This window comes from Adiantum capillus-veneris, chromosome 24 (assembly GCF_014529385.1).
Source record: "Adiantum capillus-veneris isolate H3 chromosome 24, ASM1452938v2, whole genome shotgun sequence".
NCBI lineage: Eukaryota > Viridiplantae > Streptophyta > Polypodiopsida > Polypodiales > Pteridaceae > Adiantum > Adiantum capillus-veneris.
Genome location: NC_140954.1, coordinates 11,726,800 through 11,741,085, shown reverse-complemented (window position 1 = coordinate 11,741,085; position 14,286 = coordinate 11,726,800). Strand labels below are relative to the sequence as shown.

The 14,286-nt window shown below is 41.7% G+C and overlaps 1 protein-coding gene across 1 annotated transcript; it reads left to right on the top strand.

Moving 5' to 3' along the window:
- Positions 1 to 12,373: 12,373 nt before the first annotated feature.
- LOC147425953 (uncharacterized) lies at positions 12,374 to 13,787 on the top strand. The gene has a single exon (XM_086498469.1). It carries the CDS (start codon positions 12,421 to 12,423, stop codon positions 13,207 to 13,209), a length of 789 nt encoding a protein of 262 aa, XP_086354595.1. The 5' UTR covers positions 12,374 to 12,420; the 3' UTR covers positions 13,210 to 13,787.
- The last annotated feature ends 499 nt before the right edge of the window (positions 13,788 to 14,286 follow it).

Here is a 14,286-nt window from a genome sequence, read left to right as displayed (position 1 = left end):
CTAGATGCTCATTGGACCCCTTGGTAGCCTGTCCAATAGTCTTCTAGGGAGCGTAATTTCTATTGGTTCTTTCATCAAGCATTTTTAAATTGATTAGACTAATTTTACTCTAGCCTAATTCTCATTGGTCCACCTCTATGTCCATCCAATAGGATTTGAGGGGAGATTGGGGGCAACTGGGCTAGAACCTGCCATGTGTCCATTCTTCCCTTTGGGGAGAGCTTGGGAGTGTGTGTGTGTGTGTTTCTCTCTCATCCCCTACCATTAGGGCTTGCCCCTCCTTCCTAGGGATGTGGGAAGACTTTTTGACCATCCAATATTTTCCACCTTTGGCCATTGGACTTATTAGTTACTTTTTGGAACCTTACCCTATGGAAGTCTTAATGGAGCTGAACCTTAGGTCTTTTAAGCCCCATTGAAGCACATTGCTCTTTTGCAGGATGTCTCTCTTTGGATCCCTATTTTCTCTCCTTTGGATCCCTGTTGAGATCGGTCTGTCAACCTTACCAATATTTTAGCTTTTACCCCCTGGTACTTCCCCATATTAGATGATCAATTTAACATGAGAAAATCATTTGGGGGAATTAGATATTAATTTTTATGACATTGATAATGGCTCAAAACTTTAGTTATCACATGAGCAGATGACATAGAAGTAGATTAAGCTGAAAATCAATCATTGGATAAACAGATTGAGATGAGTCCAACGCCAAAATTTAGACAAATGAAACTCATGACCATAACGTAAAATTATCAGAACATGCTAGGTGAATTAAAAAAATGACTATAAAAGTTTAGTTGGATACAAACTAATTTAGACTCAGACTCAAGACCTAGAAATACACTGGATAGAAGACTCCAAATGGGATTGACTGACATCTTGGGACCAAGTTCTAACTGAAACTGATACAACGAGCACGTATGGTCACTACAAGAGGTTGTGTGCACTTGGACGCTGTTAGTGACGGAAATACATTGGGTTTTTATACTCCTCGGTGTTGCTAAGACCGTCGCTAATAGCATCGATACGAGAACTTCGCTATGAGCCTCGCTATAACCGTTTTGCTATATACATCGCTATAGCCATCGCTATATAGCGACGCCTATAGCGACTAGCGACAATCATAGCAACGCCGTAGAGCCTTAAATAGCGACGCTTATAGCGACGCCCGAGAGTAAAAATTATTGAATGTTTTAATAATAGAGTAAACCTAAATGAATCCAAGATAAGCCCAGATTCACCTTTGAAAGAAAGTGCAAGATTAGGTATAGACCTAAAGTAGTCACCCACAAGACAATATAACCATTAACTCCATCATCCATAGTATTGTTTGCATAATAAAGATACAAGAATAAAGATACAAAACTGATAAAAGTAAATTCATGAAAGTAAATCAATGATAATTGTACACATCATAGGCAAAATCACTTGATTGTTTAACTTTGCAAATGTAATAGTTACAACACCATTGTCATTATTGAAAAAATATATATAGTTTTCCAATAGTTACAAAAAGACGTATAAACGTCATCTCATGATACATATGCTATGACAAAAGGAAACTAATGCTATCTAGCTACAGCTAAACTGACATCATCTAATCAAACGTCTCATCGCGTCCAAGTGGCATATCTGTCGGATTCTGTAAAAAAAAACAATAAGACAGCTTTCTGTAAGTATAAACATATAATTTATAAAACAATACAAAAAATAGAAAAGAGTAAACCCTAATACTAACCATGCCACTGCGAGAACTCAGAATGTCCATCAGGACGTTTAAGCCCTTCCTGCCTACGTACTCGCAGTCGTACGGTGTGGGGTCACGTCCTGTTATCGACCACTGTCAAAACATACAAAGAATCCATTATGTTAGAATTTAAAAACCCCTAAACCTAAACTATCAAACCTAAAGAGCAATGCGAAAACACTTACAAAATCGGCCTCAAATGATGCCCACCTGCCGCTCCCCAAGTGGTGCGAGCTCCCTGCCTCTACTCGCGCTTTGGCTGCCTCCTTTTGTTCCTTCCACTTGTCGGGATTCTCGCGCTCTGGTTTTTTCGCATTCTTCCAATATTTTTTGGCCAGCCAATCTAGTCTGTTCCACCCATGCTTAATTGCTTTTTGCACTTCGGAACGCTTGTGCTTGCAGTATTCGCATATTCGAACCTTCATCGGGTCTTCATTGAAGCGGTCATCCCGTGTTGAAACGAGAAACTTGTCATGCAGCATGCTGATGACTCTGTCTTTTAAATCACTTGGTACTTCACTCCAGGTGTTTAGTATGTAGTGTCTAAACACTTGAGAGCAAAGACCGCGCATGCGCAAGATCACCTTCTTGCCTTCATCACCCAAGATGATGCCGCCGCTGAAGTCGGTGGAGTAAGACAAGGCCTCTCGTCGGTGATGCATGAACCTAGATGTCCCGACAGGGGTCTCTAGCGACGTGTCGATGGGGGTACGGATGTCAGGTGTCTCCACTGGAGTCTGGGCCCCGAACCGAGGAGTATCGACTGAAGTGACTCCTGGAGGAGTAGCTAGTGGTGTGTAGCTGCTAGGAGCAATCGTCAGCCGTGCAAAACCTGGTGTAGATGGCGATTCCGTGGCTGGTATGGGGGCAGGCAAAGAAGGGGAGGGTAAAGAGCCTCGTCAAACACGAGGCGGTGGAGACATCAGTGGCGGCATCCCCACAACAACCGCCGCCACCACCACTAGACCACCGGTGCCTAGAGGAGTGTGAAGTTCGTCTAGTACCGAAGCTTCAGAGCATGCTGAATGCTCCGAAATAGAGGGAGATGCTAAAGGAGTAGGAACACGCGAAGGTGCTCCGTAGCGATGACGCTCCACGTACCACTATCTCTGCTGGGGTGACAAAGAAGAAAGAAACTCATCATCATCCATACCTGCATTAATTAAACACATGAACATTTAATCTTATTATTGAATGAATGGAGAAGAAAACATGGACAAGTAGAGAGAGAGAGAAAGAGAGAGAGAAGACTCATAAAGGGGGAGGGATTCCTGTGTAGAGAGATTTCGTTGAATTTCTATGAATTTGTAAAAGCACTGCGCTCCCGGTGCAATGGAGACTGAAGCTGCATCGCAAAGTTCTGCTCATAGAAGTTGCTTGCCCCACCACTAAATCTAATTGATCGGGTGAAAGAGACGCTGAGAAGCAGTAGTAGTGCTTCTTAGTGTCTCTTTCACCCGATCAACTAGATCTAGCGGGGGGAAGAGCAACATCTATATTGAGCAGACCTTTGAGATTGCAGCTTCAGTCTCCATCACACTCGGAGCACACTGCTCGCCATCCCTGCTTGTGAGAACATACCTAGAGCATACGTACCTGGAGTGGACGCAAAGACCATTAAATACAATGATGCATATAGACGAAAATGGACAAAAATCCATGTGAATACAATTATAACACGGAGCAAAATTGTTCAAATACAATGTTTATGGATTTAAGAGGTCTCTCTCTCATCCTCGCATAGCTCCGCATAACTTCCTATATCTGTATAGATCTCTCCATTTAAACAAATGTCCTCCATTTCATTCTGTAGATCTTTTGCATGCACCCCATAGAGATTAGCATCTTGATGCTCGTCTGACACCATCTCTGTGGCTTCTGACTGAGCATCTTCTCCTATCTCCTCCATTGATGCTGCTATGATTGGCACATGGTAGCCTTCATACGTCCGTGCACTATGAGGGGCTACCTCTATGACGTACCACCTGTTTGATGCAGACTTTGTAGGATAAAATATCACCTGCCAAAGCCACATAACTTACATGAAAGCTTCCAAGCACATAACTTCTAAAATTGGATGTTAACTACTTACATACTTACTTGTTCACAATGCTTGGGTAGTATGAAAGTGTCTCTTAGGTTAGTCCATTTCTTAGTTGAATCCACCTCAAGAAAAGCAGAATCTCCTCTACGCACAGTAGCGTTGCGACCCTCCATGATTATCTTGAACCATTGCACGTCGAACAAGTCGACAAAAAGTCCTCTATAATCGATCCTCAAAATCTCTTGTACCATAAACAAAAAATCCTCTATAATCGATCCTCAAAATGTCCATACTCCTCTAGAACCATTGTACCTAAGTAAGTGAATTCTGCTACCATAGGATCTGTATCAGAGGACCGTCGTTGACTAGACTATTCAGATTTTGCCATGATTCCACAATCTTGAGTAAAACGCTTTTTGTCGATTCATTCCACCTTAAAATGTCGACCTTTACACCATGTTGCTGTGTATGACTTATACTACAACCAACAAAGATTATGAGTGGCCGTTCAAACATCTAGACAATCACTAGTCGTACATTGCAAACTTACCTTGGTTGCGCAACCTCGAAAGTACTCCCACTCCTCCTCAGTCACTTCTTCACCGCACTATTGTGCGCTTTTCAATTGGTTGTGCAACCATCTTAAGCTCATGAATGTTGGTAGGCTCTCCAAACCCGTCGGATAGTGCATCGATGGTCGTCTTCCCCGTATCCACTCGATTCATACCCTTTGTCGCTCTTGCTTTGCATCCTCATATTGTGAAATCCACTTTTGCATCACTGGATTGTGAAGCATGCAAAATCGGTTGATTTTAGCCTCTAGATCTTCCATCATCTTCTTCTCAACACCGAGATTGCATATGACAATCCCAGATATTCGCTCATCATCTATGGTTCGCCATAGCATGTCCTAGGCTTTATCAAATCCGTCTAGCCACTCTCCAATGTACACTAGGGACTCTGATACCAGCCAACCTTCTGCTATGCTACCCTCCGGACGTGCCTTCTGACGCACATATCCCTTGAGCTTTTTCATGAAACGTTCTAAAAAGAACATCCATCTAGAATGTACTCTGCCAGCTATTTCCACCTGATCAACTATGTGAACAAGAAGATGCACCTGAATGGTTAGTAGGAAAGTGTTTCTCAAACATGCACACAGCCTCCGCAGCGTTTAGTTTGGCGAATGGTATGGAGTCTACGTTGATATCCTTTTGTGAGATCCATTGCACCAATTTCGCAAGTTTGTAGATTGTGTTACGGATGTCAAGAGACAAACATCCCTCAATGGCCACCGGTAAAATAAACTGCAAAACACGTGCGTCAATGATATTAAAGTCCACACACAAATTTGTTACACAATTCCCACTATGATATTTTCCACTATGAACATACCTGAAACATGTTATGCCAGTCGTGTGACTTCAAACCGGTTAGCTTTCCTTCTTTAGTAAAACACGTTCGGAGCGAGTGCATTACGCAAGTGGGGGTCCGCACAGATCGAATGGTCTCTCTTACTTTGCGTTCTTGGGCTCTTGTGAAAATCCATGGTGCTTTAGGGAGTTTTATCGATCCATCAAATTTTGTCTGCGGCCAATATTGCTCCATACGATCCACGTTTCTAAGGTCAACCCTGGCTCCCAAAGTATCTTTCTTGCCGATCAGATGGTCCCATAGCAGATTACCCACATTCTTGAATATGTGCATTGGATCGAGCAAGTGATTGATCATGAGTCGGGGCCAATATGGTAACTCGTACCATAGAGAGAGTCTCTTCATCCCTTGGGGCAAACCATCATCACACATCTCCTTCTGCTCTAACCATGCTTGTGTAGACATCCTCGGTGGCTCTCTTCCCAAAAAGCCGTTGCATAACACATGATTCTCTGGAAGATATGCTTGATGACCTTCGTAGTTTTGCTTCTTCAATGAGGACGCCCAACGTGCATTTAGTCTAGGTCCACATGTGACACATGCTTTGTATCCGCTTGTTTGAAGCCCTGCATGTATACACATGATAAAAGATAAGCTTGAGAAAAACCAAGATTTATAGTGTTTGAGTTTAAGTGTAAGTCATCTGAGCATTCTGTTAGTTCGGGATAGTCATGCATGGTCCACATTAGAATGCCTCTAATCAAATCATTCCGTTGATCTGTGTGTCGACTCATATCCACCACTTCTATGCCAATGCACAATTGTTGTAGCTCTTCGAATAGTGGACGAAGATACACATCCATATTCTTCACTTTATACCACCCCGGCACAATCAAGCTTAGCCATAGGTGTCCCTTCTTTGTAGTCAACCACGGGGGAATGTTGTAGTTGATGACAACGGGCCATACATTGTAAGATGTTGATCTTTGACCAAATGGATTTACGCCATCCATAGCCAGGCCTAAGCGCAAATTTCGAGCTTCCTTGGCAAAATCGAAATATGTTTCATCTATATGTTTCCAGGCTGCACAATGTGCAGGAATCTGTAGCACACCATTCGAAGATTTATTCTCCTCATGCCATGATGCTAGGGTGGCCATGGACTTACATTCGAAGAAATGCTTGATGCGAGGAAGCAGAGGAAAATATCGCAAAACCTTTTGTGGAATTTTTGTTCCATGGAGATCTACTCAATATCTCTCGGAATCACATTTCGGACACTTCTCCATGTCTATGTATTCTCCTCTGAAAAGAATGCAGTTGTTAGGACAAGCGTGGATCCAATTGTAATCCATCCCCAAGTTTCGCAAAGATCTTTCTTGCTTTCTCTCTAGAATCTGGCATCACATTATCAGCTGGAAGTATGTGATCTTTGAGCAATCTACACAGCGAAAAAAATGCGGTACAATTGTGTAAAAATCTATCAGATCATTATACATCTAGAGTTTTTTATTAATGTAAACACATTGTAATAGATCACCTCAAAAGTGATGTGACACTAGTGTCACTCCATCCAAACTTTGTCTGCATGTTGAGAAGAACCAGGAGCGCCTTCAATCTAGACACACCTGCTCCATCATGCAATGGCGTATCAGCTTCACTTTTCATATCATCATAGGTAAGCCTTTCTGAATCCATGATCGTCTCAATCATTTCATCGATCTCCGGCTCAAACATTGCCTCGTTGGGAATGTGGTCTGCATGATCATCCATGGAGCTGTTAGAGGCTACATCTTGTGGCCTCACATATGCTGCTTGACCAAAGCGCATGCGAACACGTCTATTGGGTTGTAAGATTGCTGCCTGTTGGCCAGCGTCAGAGTTCGACGAGTTATAATTGGCAATAACTCAATCTATAATAGATGGATTGAACTCGCCAGATTCGTGAACGTGCTGCGAAGAAACGCGTCTTGTCCGTCGCACAGCATGCTTGCATTGATTACAAGGACATAAGATCCTCGTTGAGAGATAGGTGTTTCGGTTGGACGGCCCCACATGCTCGTCACTACTCATAATGAGGGTGAAAACCTTATAACCTGGACATAGATTTAATCTTCTATTGGCATCCTCCGTCTTCTCTCTCTCTCTCTCTCTCTCTCTCTCTCTCTCTCTCTCTCTCTCTCTCTCTCTCTCTTTGTTCACACTGTAAACTACCTCACATCTCTAGTCATGTCCAATCCCCGCACACCTCGGTCTAGAGGTGCAATGAGATCAGAACCACCGGATTATAATCTCGTCTTTATTGGCCAATGCCTATATTTGTGGGTACAAGAAATCTACACACCCACGTCTACATGATAGTGCATGTAGTGGACAAAACCCCTTTGCCTCTTCTCTAGCTGTAGCATTTCACAGCATCTTGACATCTTTTCACAATAGATCTTTGTCTGTAGCATGCAGATACGACATTCTTGCAATGTAGCTGATGCCTGCTCAAAGCACTTAATTCTTACTCTATATTTGATGGGCTATGTAGTGTGTGTGTGTGTGTGTGTGTGCGTGCGTGCGTGTGTGTGAGACCCTTGGAATCGTCATCTTGCATCACTAATTTCTGTGTAGGCTCAATTTGCTCTTTCATTGGCTGATCATGACGGCTTATTGTATGGTAGCAGTAGTCGAACATGCAGGTGGAATTGCTGGTCCGCATGGACTGTCGAGACTATGAGTGCAGGAAATTTTCTCATGTAGGAAAACGGAGTCTTGTAAGCAAGTGTTTTTTATACAATGCTTAACCGTAATTAGTGTCTAACTCTAATTTTTTTACCGTAATCTTGAAGGTAGACTCTAATATAAAAACTCAATCCAAAATCTAATTTTAAATCTAACCTAATTGAATATGTGGTGATTCGCGGATAATTCAATATGATTAATGTGTGAGTTAACAGGTGTCAGATTTTGATGGGAATATACATATTGTTATGTAACTAGTGTTTGCTCTTTGGGCAGAGCGCATCTTCATTGACATGCACTAAAATATAACCTAAATCTAAAAAAAGCTAGTTCATCGAACATAAATCTATATCTAATTTAATCTTAAACTCAAAATAAACCTAAATCTAGTTTAATCTAACGTATCTAAATCTAACGTAAATAAACTTAAATCTAACTCAGAATAAACCTAAATCTAACCCAATCTAACTTAAATAAACCTAAATCTAATCTAACATAAATCTAAATCTAACCTAACCTTAAACTCAACATAAACATAAATCTAAATATAATCTAACTTAATCTAATTTAAATTTTAACATGATCTCTTTCTCTCTTTGTTTTCTCCCCTTACCTCTCTCTTTCGTCTTCTCCCCCCCTTTCTCTCTCTTTGATTTTTTATTCTCTCTCTCTTTCTCTTTGTTTTCCCCTCTCTCTCTCTCTCTCTCTCTCTCTCTTCTCTCTCTCTTTCTTTGTTTTATATCTTTCTCTCTCTCTCTCTCTCTCTCTCTCTCTCTCTCTCTCTCTTTTCCTCTCTCAATGTGTGTGTGTATGCATTCTTTGTTTATGCATGTGTGTGTGTGTGTTTTTTTTTTGTTTATGCATGTGCTCTCTCTCTCTCTCTCTCTCTCTCTCTCTCTCTCTCTCAAAAACACAATGTGTGTGTGTGTGTGAGAGAGAGAGAGAGAGAGAGGGGGAGAGAGAGAAAGAGGGGAAGGGAACATGAGAGAGAGGAGAGGGAAGGATCATACCTGGCTCTCCTTCCTCTCCTCGTGTATGTGTGTGTGTGTGTGTGTGTGTGTGTGTGTGTGTGTGTGTGTGGAGAAGAAACAGAGAGAGAGGGAGAGCGCGGGTACCTCTTTGCTTGCTTGAGCGCCAAAAACTCAGATCTGAGATCTAAGTTTTCAGGCGCTCTTGGTTTATTTTTTACCCCTATTGACGTCGCTATGGGGGCCACTATGTCACAAATAAACTAGCGATGCCCATAGCGACGCCGTGAATTTTCACTTTTAAGCGTCGCAATGCGAGCGTCGCTAATGTGAAGTACCTCTTGTAGTGGGTCAACAATATCCTTTTCTAAGGTCCCCAAAATGAGATTACTGGGGTCCGTGTCGTAATTAGGGCTCTAATTGTTCCACCTGATACTTATATAGAATATGGAAATGTTGTAATGACTTAGTATGGAATCTACTGCAATACTTCATATATGAGATAGCTTCTAGAAGGATGGATTTCGTCCTTGGGGAGGGTGCTATCAAGAGAGACATCATTGAGGTTGATAAGGAGAGTGTTCCCACCATCTACACATGTATCTCACAATCAATGCATTCCAAGTGATGACATCACCCACAAGAATCTCATAAAGCACTTTGTTGCAATGCTGCAATGAAGGTAAGCTTATCCACATCAGCGTGAGAGATGTCTAGATCAAGAGCTCGCCAATATATTTTGACGTCAGCTCCATTGCAAGTAGTTGATGTTGTTTGTTGTCGAATGGACGCATCATGGACCACAACACAAAAATCCAAGGAATCTGAAACGAAAGTTGAGAGGCTAATTGCAAAAAATAAACCACCATGCTCGGACACTAATTTCACCAATTTTTATATGGAAAATTGTAGAGATTGCATGGTAAACAAGCTAAGGACTCGATCACGATGGCCTGTTGAAGGTAAGGGGGGAGGAAAGATTTATCGAAAGTAGGTCTTAATTAGTGTTGCCATTGTATTGTTTTAATATAAAATTGTATTGTCCATATACACACATAATTACAAACTAGCAGTTCCAGAACGGCTTACTAGTCGATTTGACCCCCACCATTGTCTTCAACGACGGATTATGCTATAAACACCCTACCTAATGTCTTGTTATTTAAGGACTTGTTTTTTAATGCCTTCATAAAAAAAGGTAGGTTTAATAAATATAAGTACATAAATATATATATCATGTGTGTGTGTATATATATATTTATGTATGTATGTACATGCGTATATATATATATATATATGCATGTATGTATAGAATTTACAAGAATTATGTAAGGTGAAGCTTAGAATGCAAGAGAAGTCAAGCATGTGAGGAAATAAAAAGATTCATTTAATATTATAAAATTTAAATAACATTTAAGGTAAGTCTCAACCATGCCATTTTTTTATTTTCTTTCAGTTGGTACCCGCTACTCGCAAATGGCTTATATTATAAAGGGGCCCCAATAATAAGGTAAATGGTGCACATTGCACATGAGTATTTTGAAACAAAATAAACCAAAAAGGAAGTAAAATAATAAGACACATTAAAAATCAAAACAAAAGAATATGTTAATGCTTTCAATAAGCATAGAAAATAATTAAACAATTTAGTAAAGTGAATGTTTTTGAGATCCTCAAATGAGAGAATCATTTATCAATACCTCAGTATTTAAGAAAGGTGTGTCTGAGCTTCTGCTTAAGTTGATTAAAATTCGAGATTAGCCGGTTGCAAAGGATGGTAAAGGGGGGAAAATCCGATAAAATATACTAGAAAATAGTTTGAATATTTTATAAATTTCAAAATTTCTACTAGTATTTCCAATTTGTATTTGTATAAGGAGGAAACTTGCCAACATTCATAGTAGATCTACCCAATCTCAAAAAATAAGAAATCTACTTATAAGTGAAAAGAGTTTGGAGATCATAAAAAAAAAGCTAAACGAAATCATGATTAAAGCCGGAAGGTGAAGGCAAAGAATTGAGGACGAAATAAAAAACTACGATTAAGCCTCGAAAAACCCCCATGGCAACAATTCAAAGAATCTCTCTCTCTCTCTCTCTCTCTCTCTCTAGCGTGCGATATGGAATTTGCCCCAACCATAGTTTCAAAATAGGGCCATATCTTGTCTCCAACTTTGATAACGACAGGGCAAGGATGAGCATGGGCCATTTTCTTCATTTTTGCTAATTTCTTGCTTGACAATTGTTTCCTTTCCCATACAACAAATAGTTTAAATGTGGTATTGTTATAACCTGCCACCCCCATCCCCAATGCGCATCGATCATTGTTGCCCACAAAGAGAGAGTTCTTGTGCTTCATGATTTTTTGTAAAACATGGACAATCAAAGCAGTTTTTTACAGAAGGGGGTATATGGTGGAGCATAGGCTACTTGATAGCGCTAGTAGGCCTCCCTCCCTTACAAAGCCTTCTGAAGTTGATGACCATAGGTGTGATGCGATCATGATAACGAGGAAAGGATCCTGGTAGGGCATTGAACCCATTGAAAGAGTACAATGAAAGTTTTGAAAATCCCTGAAGGTTAAGAAATCTTTGAGTTTTTTAGGATTTTAATTTTTTTCAGCCATTATGAATACCTTTTTGGAATAGAGAATTAGGGTTACTAGAAGATACGACTTCGTTGGCCCCCCCCCTTTCCCTCTTTTAGCACTATTTGACACACTAATTGAATGAAGTGCAACTTGTGGGATCCACGATGCTGAAGTGAAGCTCGTTTCTCACGAAGCTCGAATGTGGTTTGATTTGTCATTGTTTACTTTTTTTACCCATGTTTCTTTTTTTGGTCTGTGTTTACTTTCCCTCTATCCGAGTTCACTTTATCAGAGAGTGGTTTCGTCTTGGGGACAAACAATCCCACGCGGACGCGTGGTTAGGGCGTCGGGTTGCCAATCGTGAGGTCCCGTGGATTGTGGATCAACGTGTTGACTTTTCTCCCAATCATCTACCCTCCTCGAGATTCTCGCAGCAAGCCTGCAGCCATTGATCCCGTCGCCCTTGGATCATTAAGACACCGTGTTAGATAGTGTTTTGGCTTGCCCCTCCACCCAAAAAATAAAAACAAGGTCGTCTAAAGTAGAAGAGGGCACTGCCCATAGTGGAGAGAGAGAGAGAGAGAGAGAGAGAGAGAGAGAGAGAGAGCACACACCCACGACAGTTGACAACACCTTTTGCTCTGGGATGCTGAGCGAAAACAATGCAAAAACTGCAACTCTCAGTCTTGACGTCCACAAGCCCCAACCAAAATAGCACTGAGCGAAAACAATGCAGAAACTGTAACTCTCGATCTTAACGCCCACAAACCCCAACCGAAATAGCATGTAGTCCACCTTTAAAAAAAAAACCCTCCATGGCAAATCGTCATTGGCCAAAGCTCCTATGGCCATGCGGACAAATTTCCTCCCCTTAGACACTAACGGCAGTGCCAATAAAAAAATCCCGCCTTGCCGGAAAGAAGGGTTCTTAACCCGCCAAGTTTCAAGCTTTGACACTAGGAGGAAATGGGCAAGGGCAGGAAGAAGCGTGGTGTTCTCGCATCGTCTGTCAGTTGTAATCACGATGACGCAGGGGCCTCGCATGGCTCCGCGCCTGCTCATCAGGTAAAACCTGTGTTTTTCAATGCGGAAAGGAGTAGCGTAGGCGGAGCTGCCTCCTATTCTCAAGATACGACAGGCGCGACCTTCTATGGTGAAACTAGCTTCTCTTCCACTCCCAAGTCTACCTCTCCTGTGCCTTGCCGCTATTTTCAGCGCGGCTACTGCCGGTATGGCGGAGAATGTCGCTTCCAGCACTCAGAAGGCCCCAGCACTGCCCCTCGCTATCCTGGGGTGAACACCCGTCCTCCCAAGGCCCGGAAATCTTCTTCTGCTCCCTTCAACCCCATCCCTGGAGCTCTCACCAAGAAGGAGCGTTCTCCTGAAGAGTGCCGCGATTGGTACCTTACGGGCTCTTGCCCTCGGTATCGCACTTGCAGGTACGCCCATCCTAGGAATGCCCCTTCGTCCATTATGAAAGAAGAGGAGATATTTGGCAACAAAAAGACATTTGGTAAGGGCTTCGGCATCTTTGGTGATTTTGGTCTTGGGGGTGGCATCTTTGACGATGACGACAAGGATGATGAGATGGGACAGCGGATGCGAAATGGTGGCTTCACTGACGATGATATCTATGAGCTTTCTCTTCAAGGTATAAAGCCATGGGACCCTGAAGCTGGTGCTGCATTGGCTGTGCTAAAGGGATGGGACATGGACGATGGATTTGGATATTGCTATGACAACTATGGTATTTAGTGATGATGCATTGAGAGAAGCATGGGTCGATGTGCACAGCTGCTCATGGGGGAATCGTTAATATGAGCAATGTTGTGCTGTATTTGTCTACAGTTCAGCTGTCTGAGGCTGTCTCTAAAGGGACTTCTTATCATATCTTTGTCTTTTTTAGGTTCCCGCAATTTAGCTCAGATTTCTCTGAAGAGAAAGTCGAAACGTTTGATTGTATCAAGAAGTAGGCACTGGGCAGCCTCTTTTCACCCGTCTGGCTGATTTGTTTTTCTGGTGTTTTACCAACTTTGAGTTTTTTGGTGAGCTTCTGTTTGGCCAGATCACTTGGTGGTTAACCAATGGTGAAGGCCATGGTTCTTCTCCCTGCAGTGCTGGTAGTGATGTAACTTATGATAGGCTGTATTACTGCCTTATAATGGAGGACATTTGCGAAAGTCAGCTCTGTTGAAGGGAATTTACAGTTTATGATGAGCTATCTTTATAATGTACCCTTTGTTTCTGTGCTTGATGTGCCAAAGGACTTTTGCCTACTTTGGCTTTTAGTTAGACATGTCCTAGTTATTAATATCTGAATTCGCCTTCGCTTTTTAAGGTGCAGTATTTTGTGGATGCAGTCTGTTAAAAAGGCCATGTAACATCAATTGCATGAAGCTTGAAGCTGGATGCATTCATGAAGCTCTTTAGATGAAATGGGTTGTGTCGTCTTCTTTCATGAAGCTGTTTAGGTGAAATGCATTGTGTTGTCTGTTCTTGGTGACTCAACAAATACAGGCAAAAAGAAATGTCTTTGCAAAACTTGTAGTTGGCTTGCAGGAAAGAAATCTTTTACAGTTATTTGTGCTGCATTATTCTTCTTGCACTATGTTATGTACACAATCCAAAGTAATCTTGGGACATTTTCCATAATTGTGGCTTATTTGCGCGAAGTCATGGTGCAATCTCTTGAGGTAGAATCGTAACTTCTTCTACATGTCTTGGATGAACTTATTTGCTGTTTCCCCTCGTCTCTTTCTTGATTTCTCATTATCCCTACATCTATTCATTTCACCATATTTCTTTCTCTATTTGGAAACAAGGCTTCAAGAA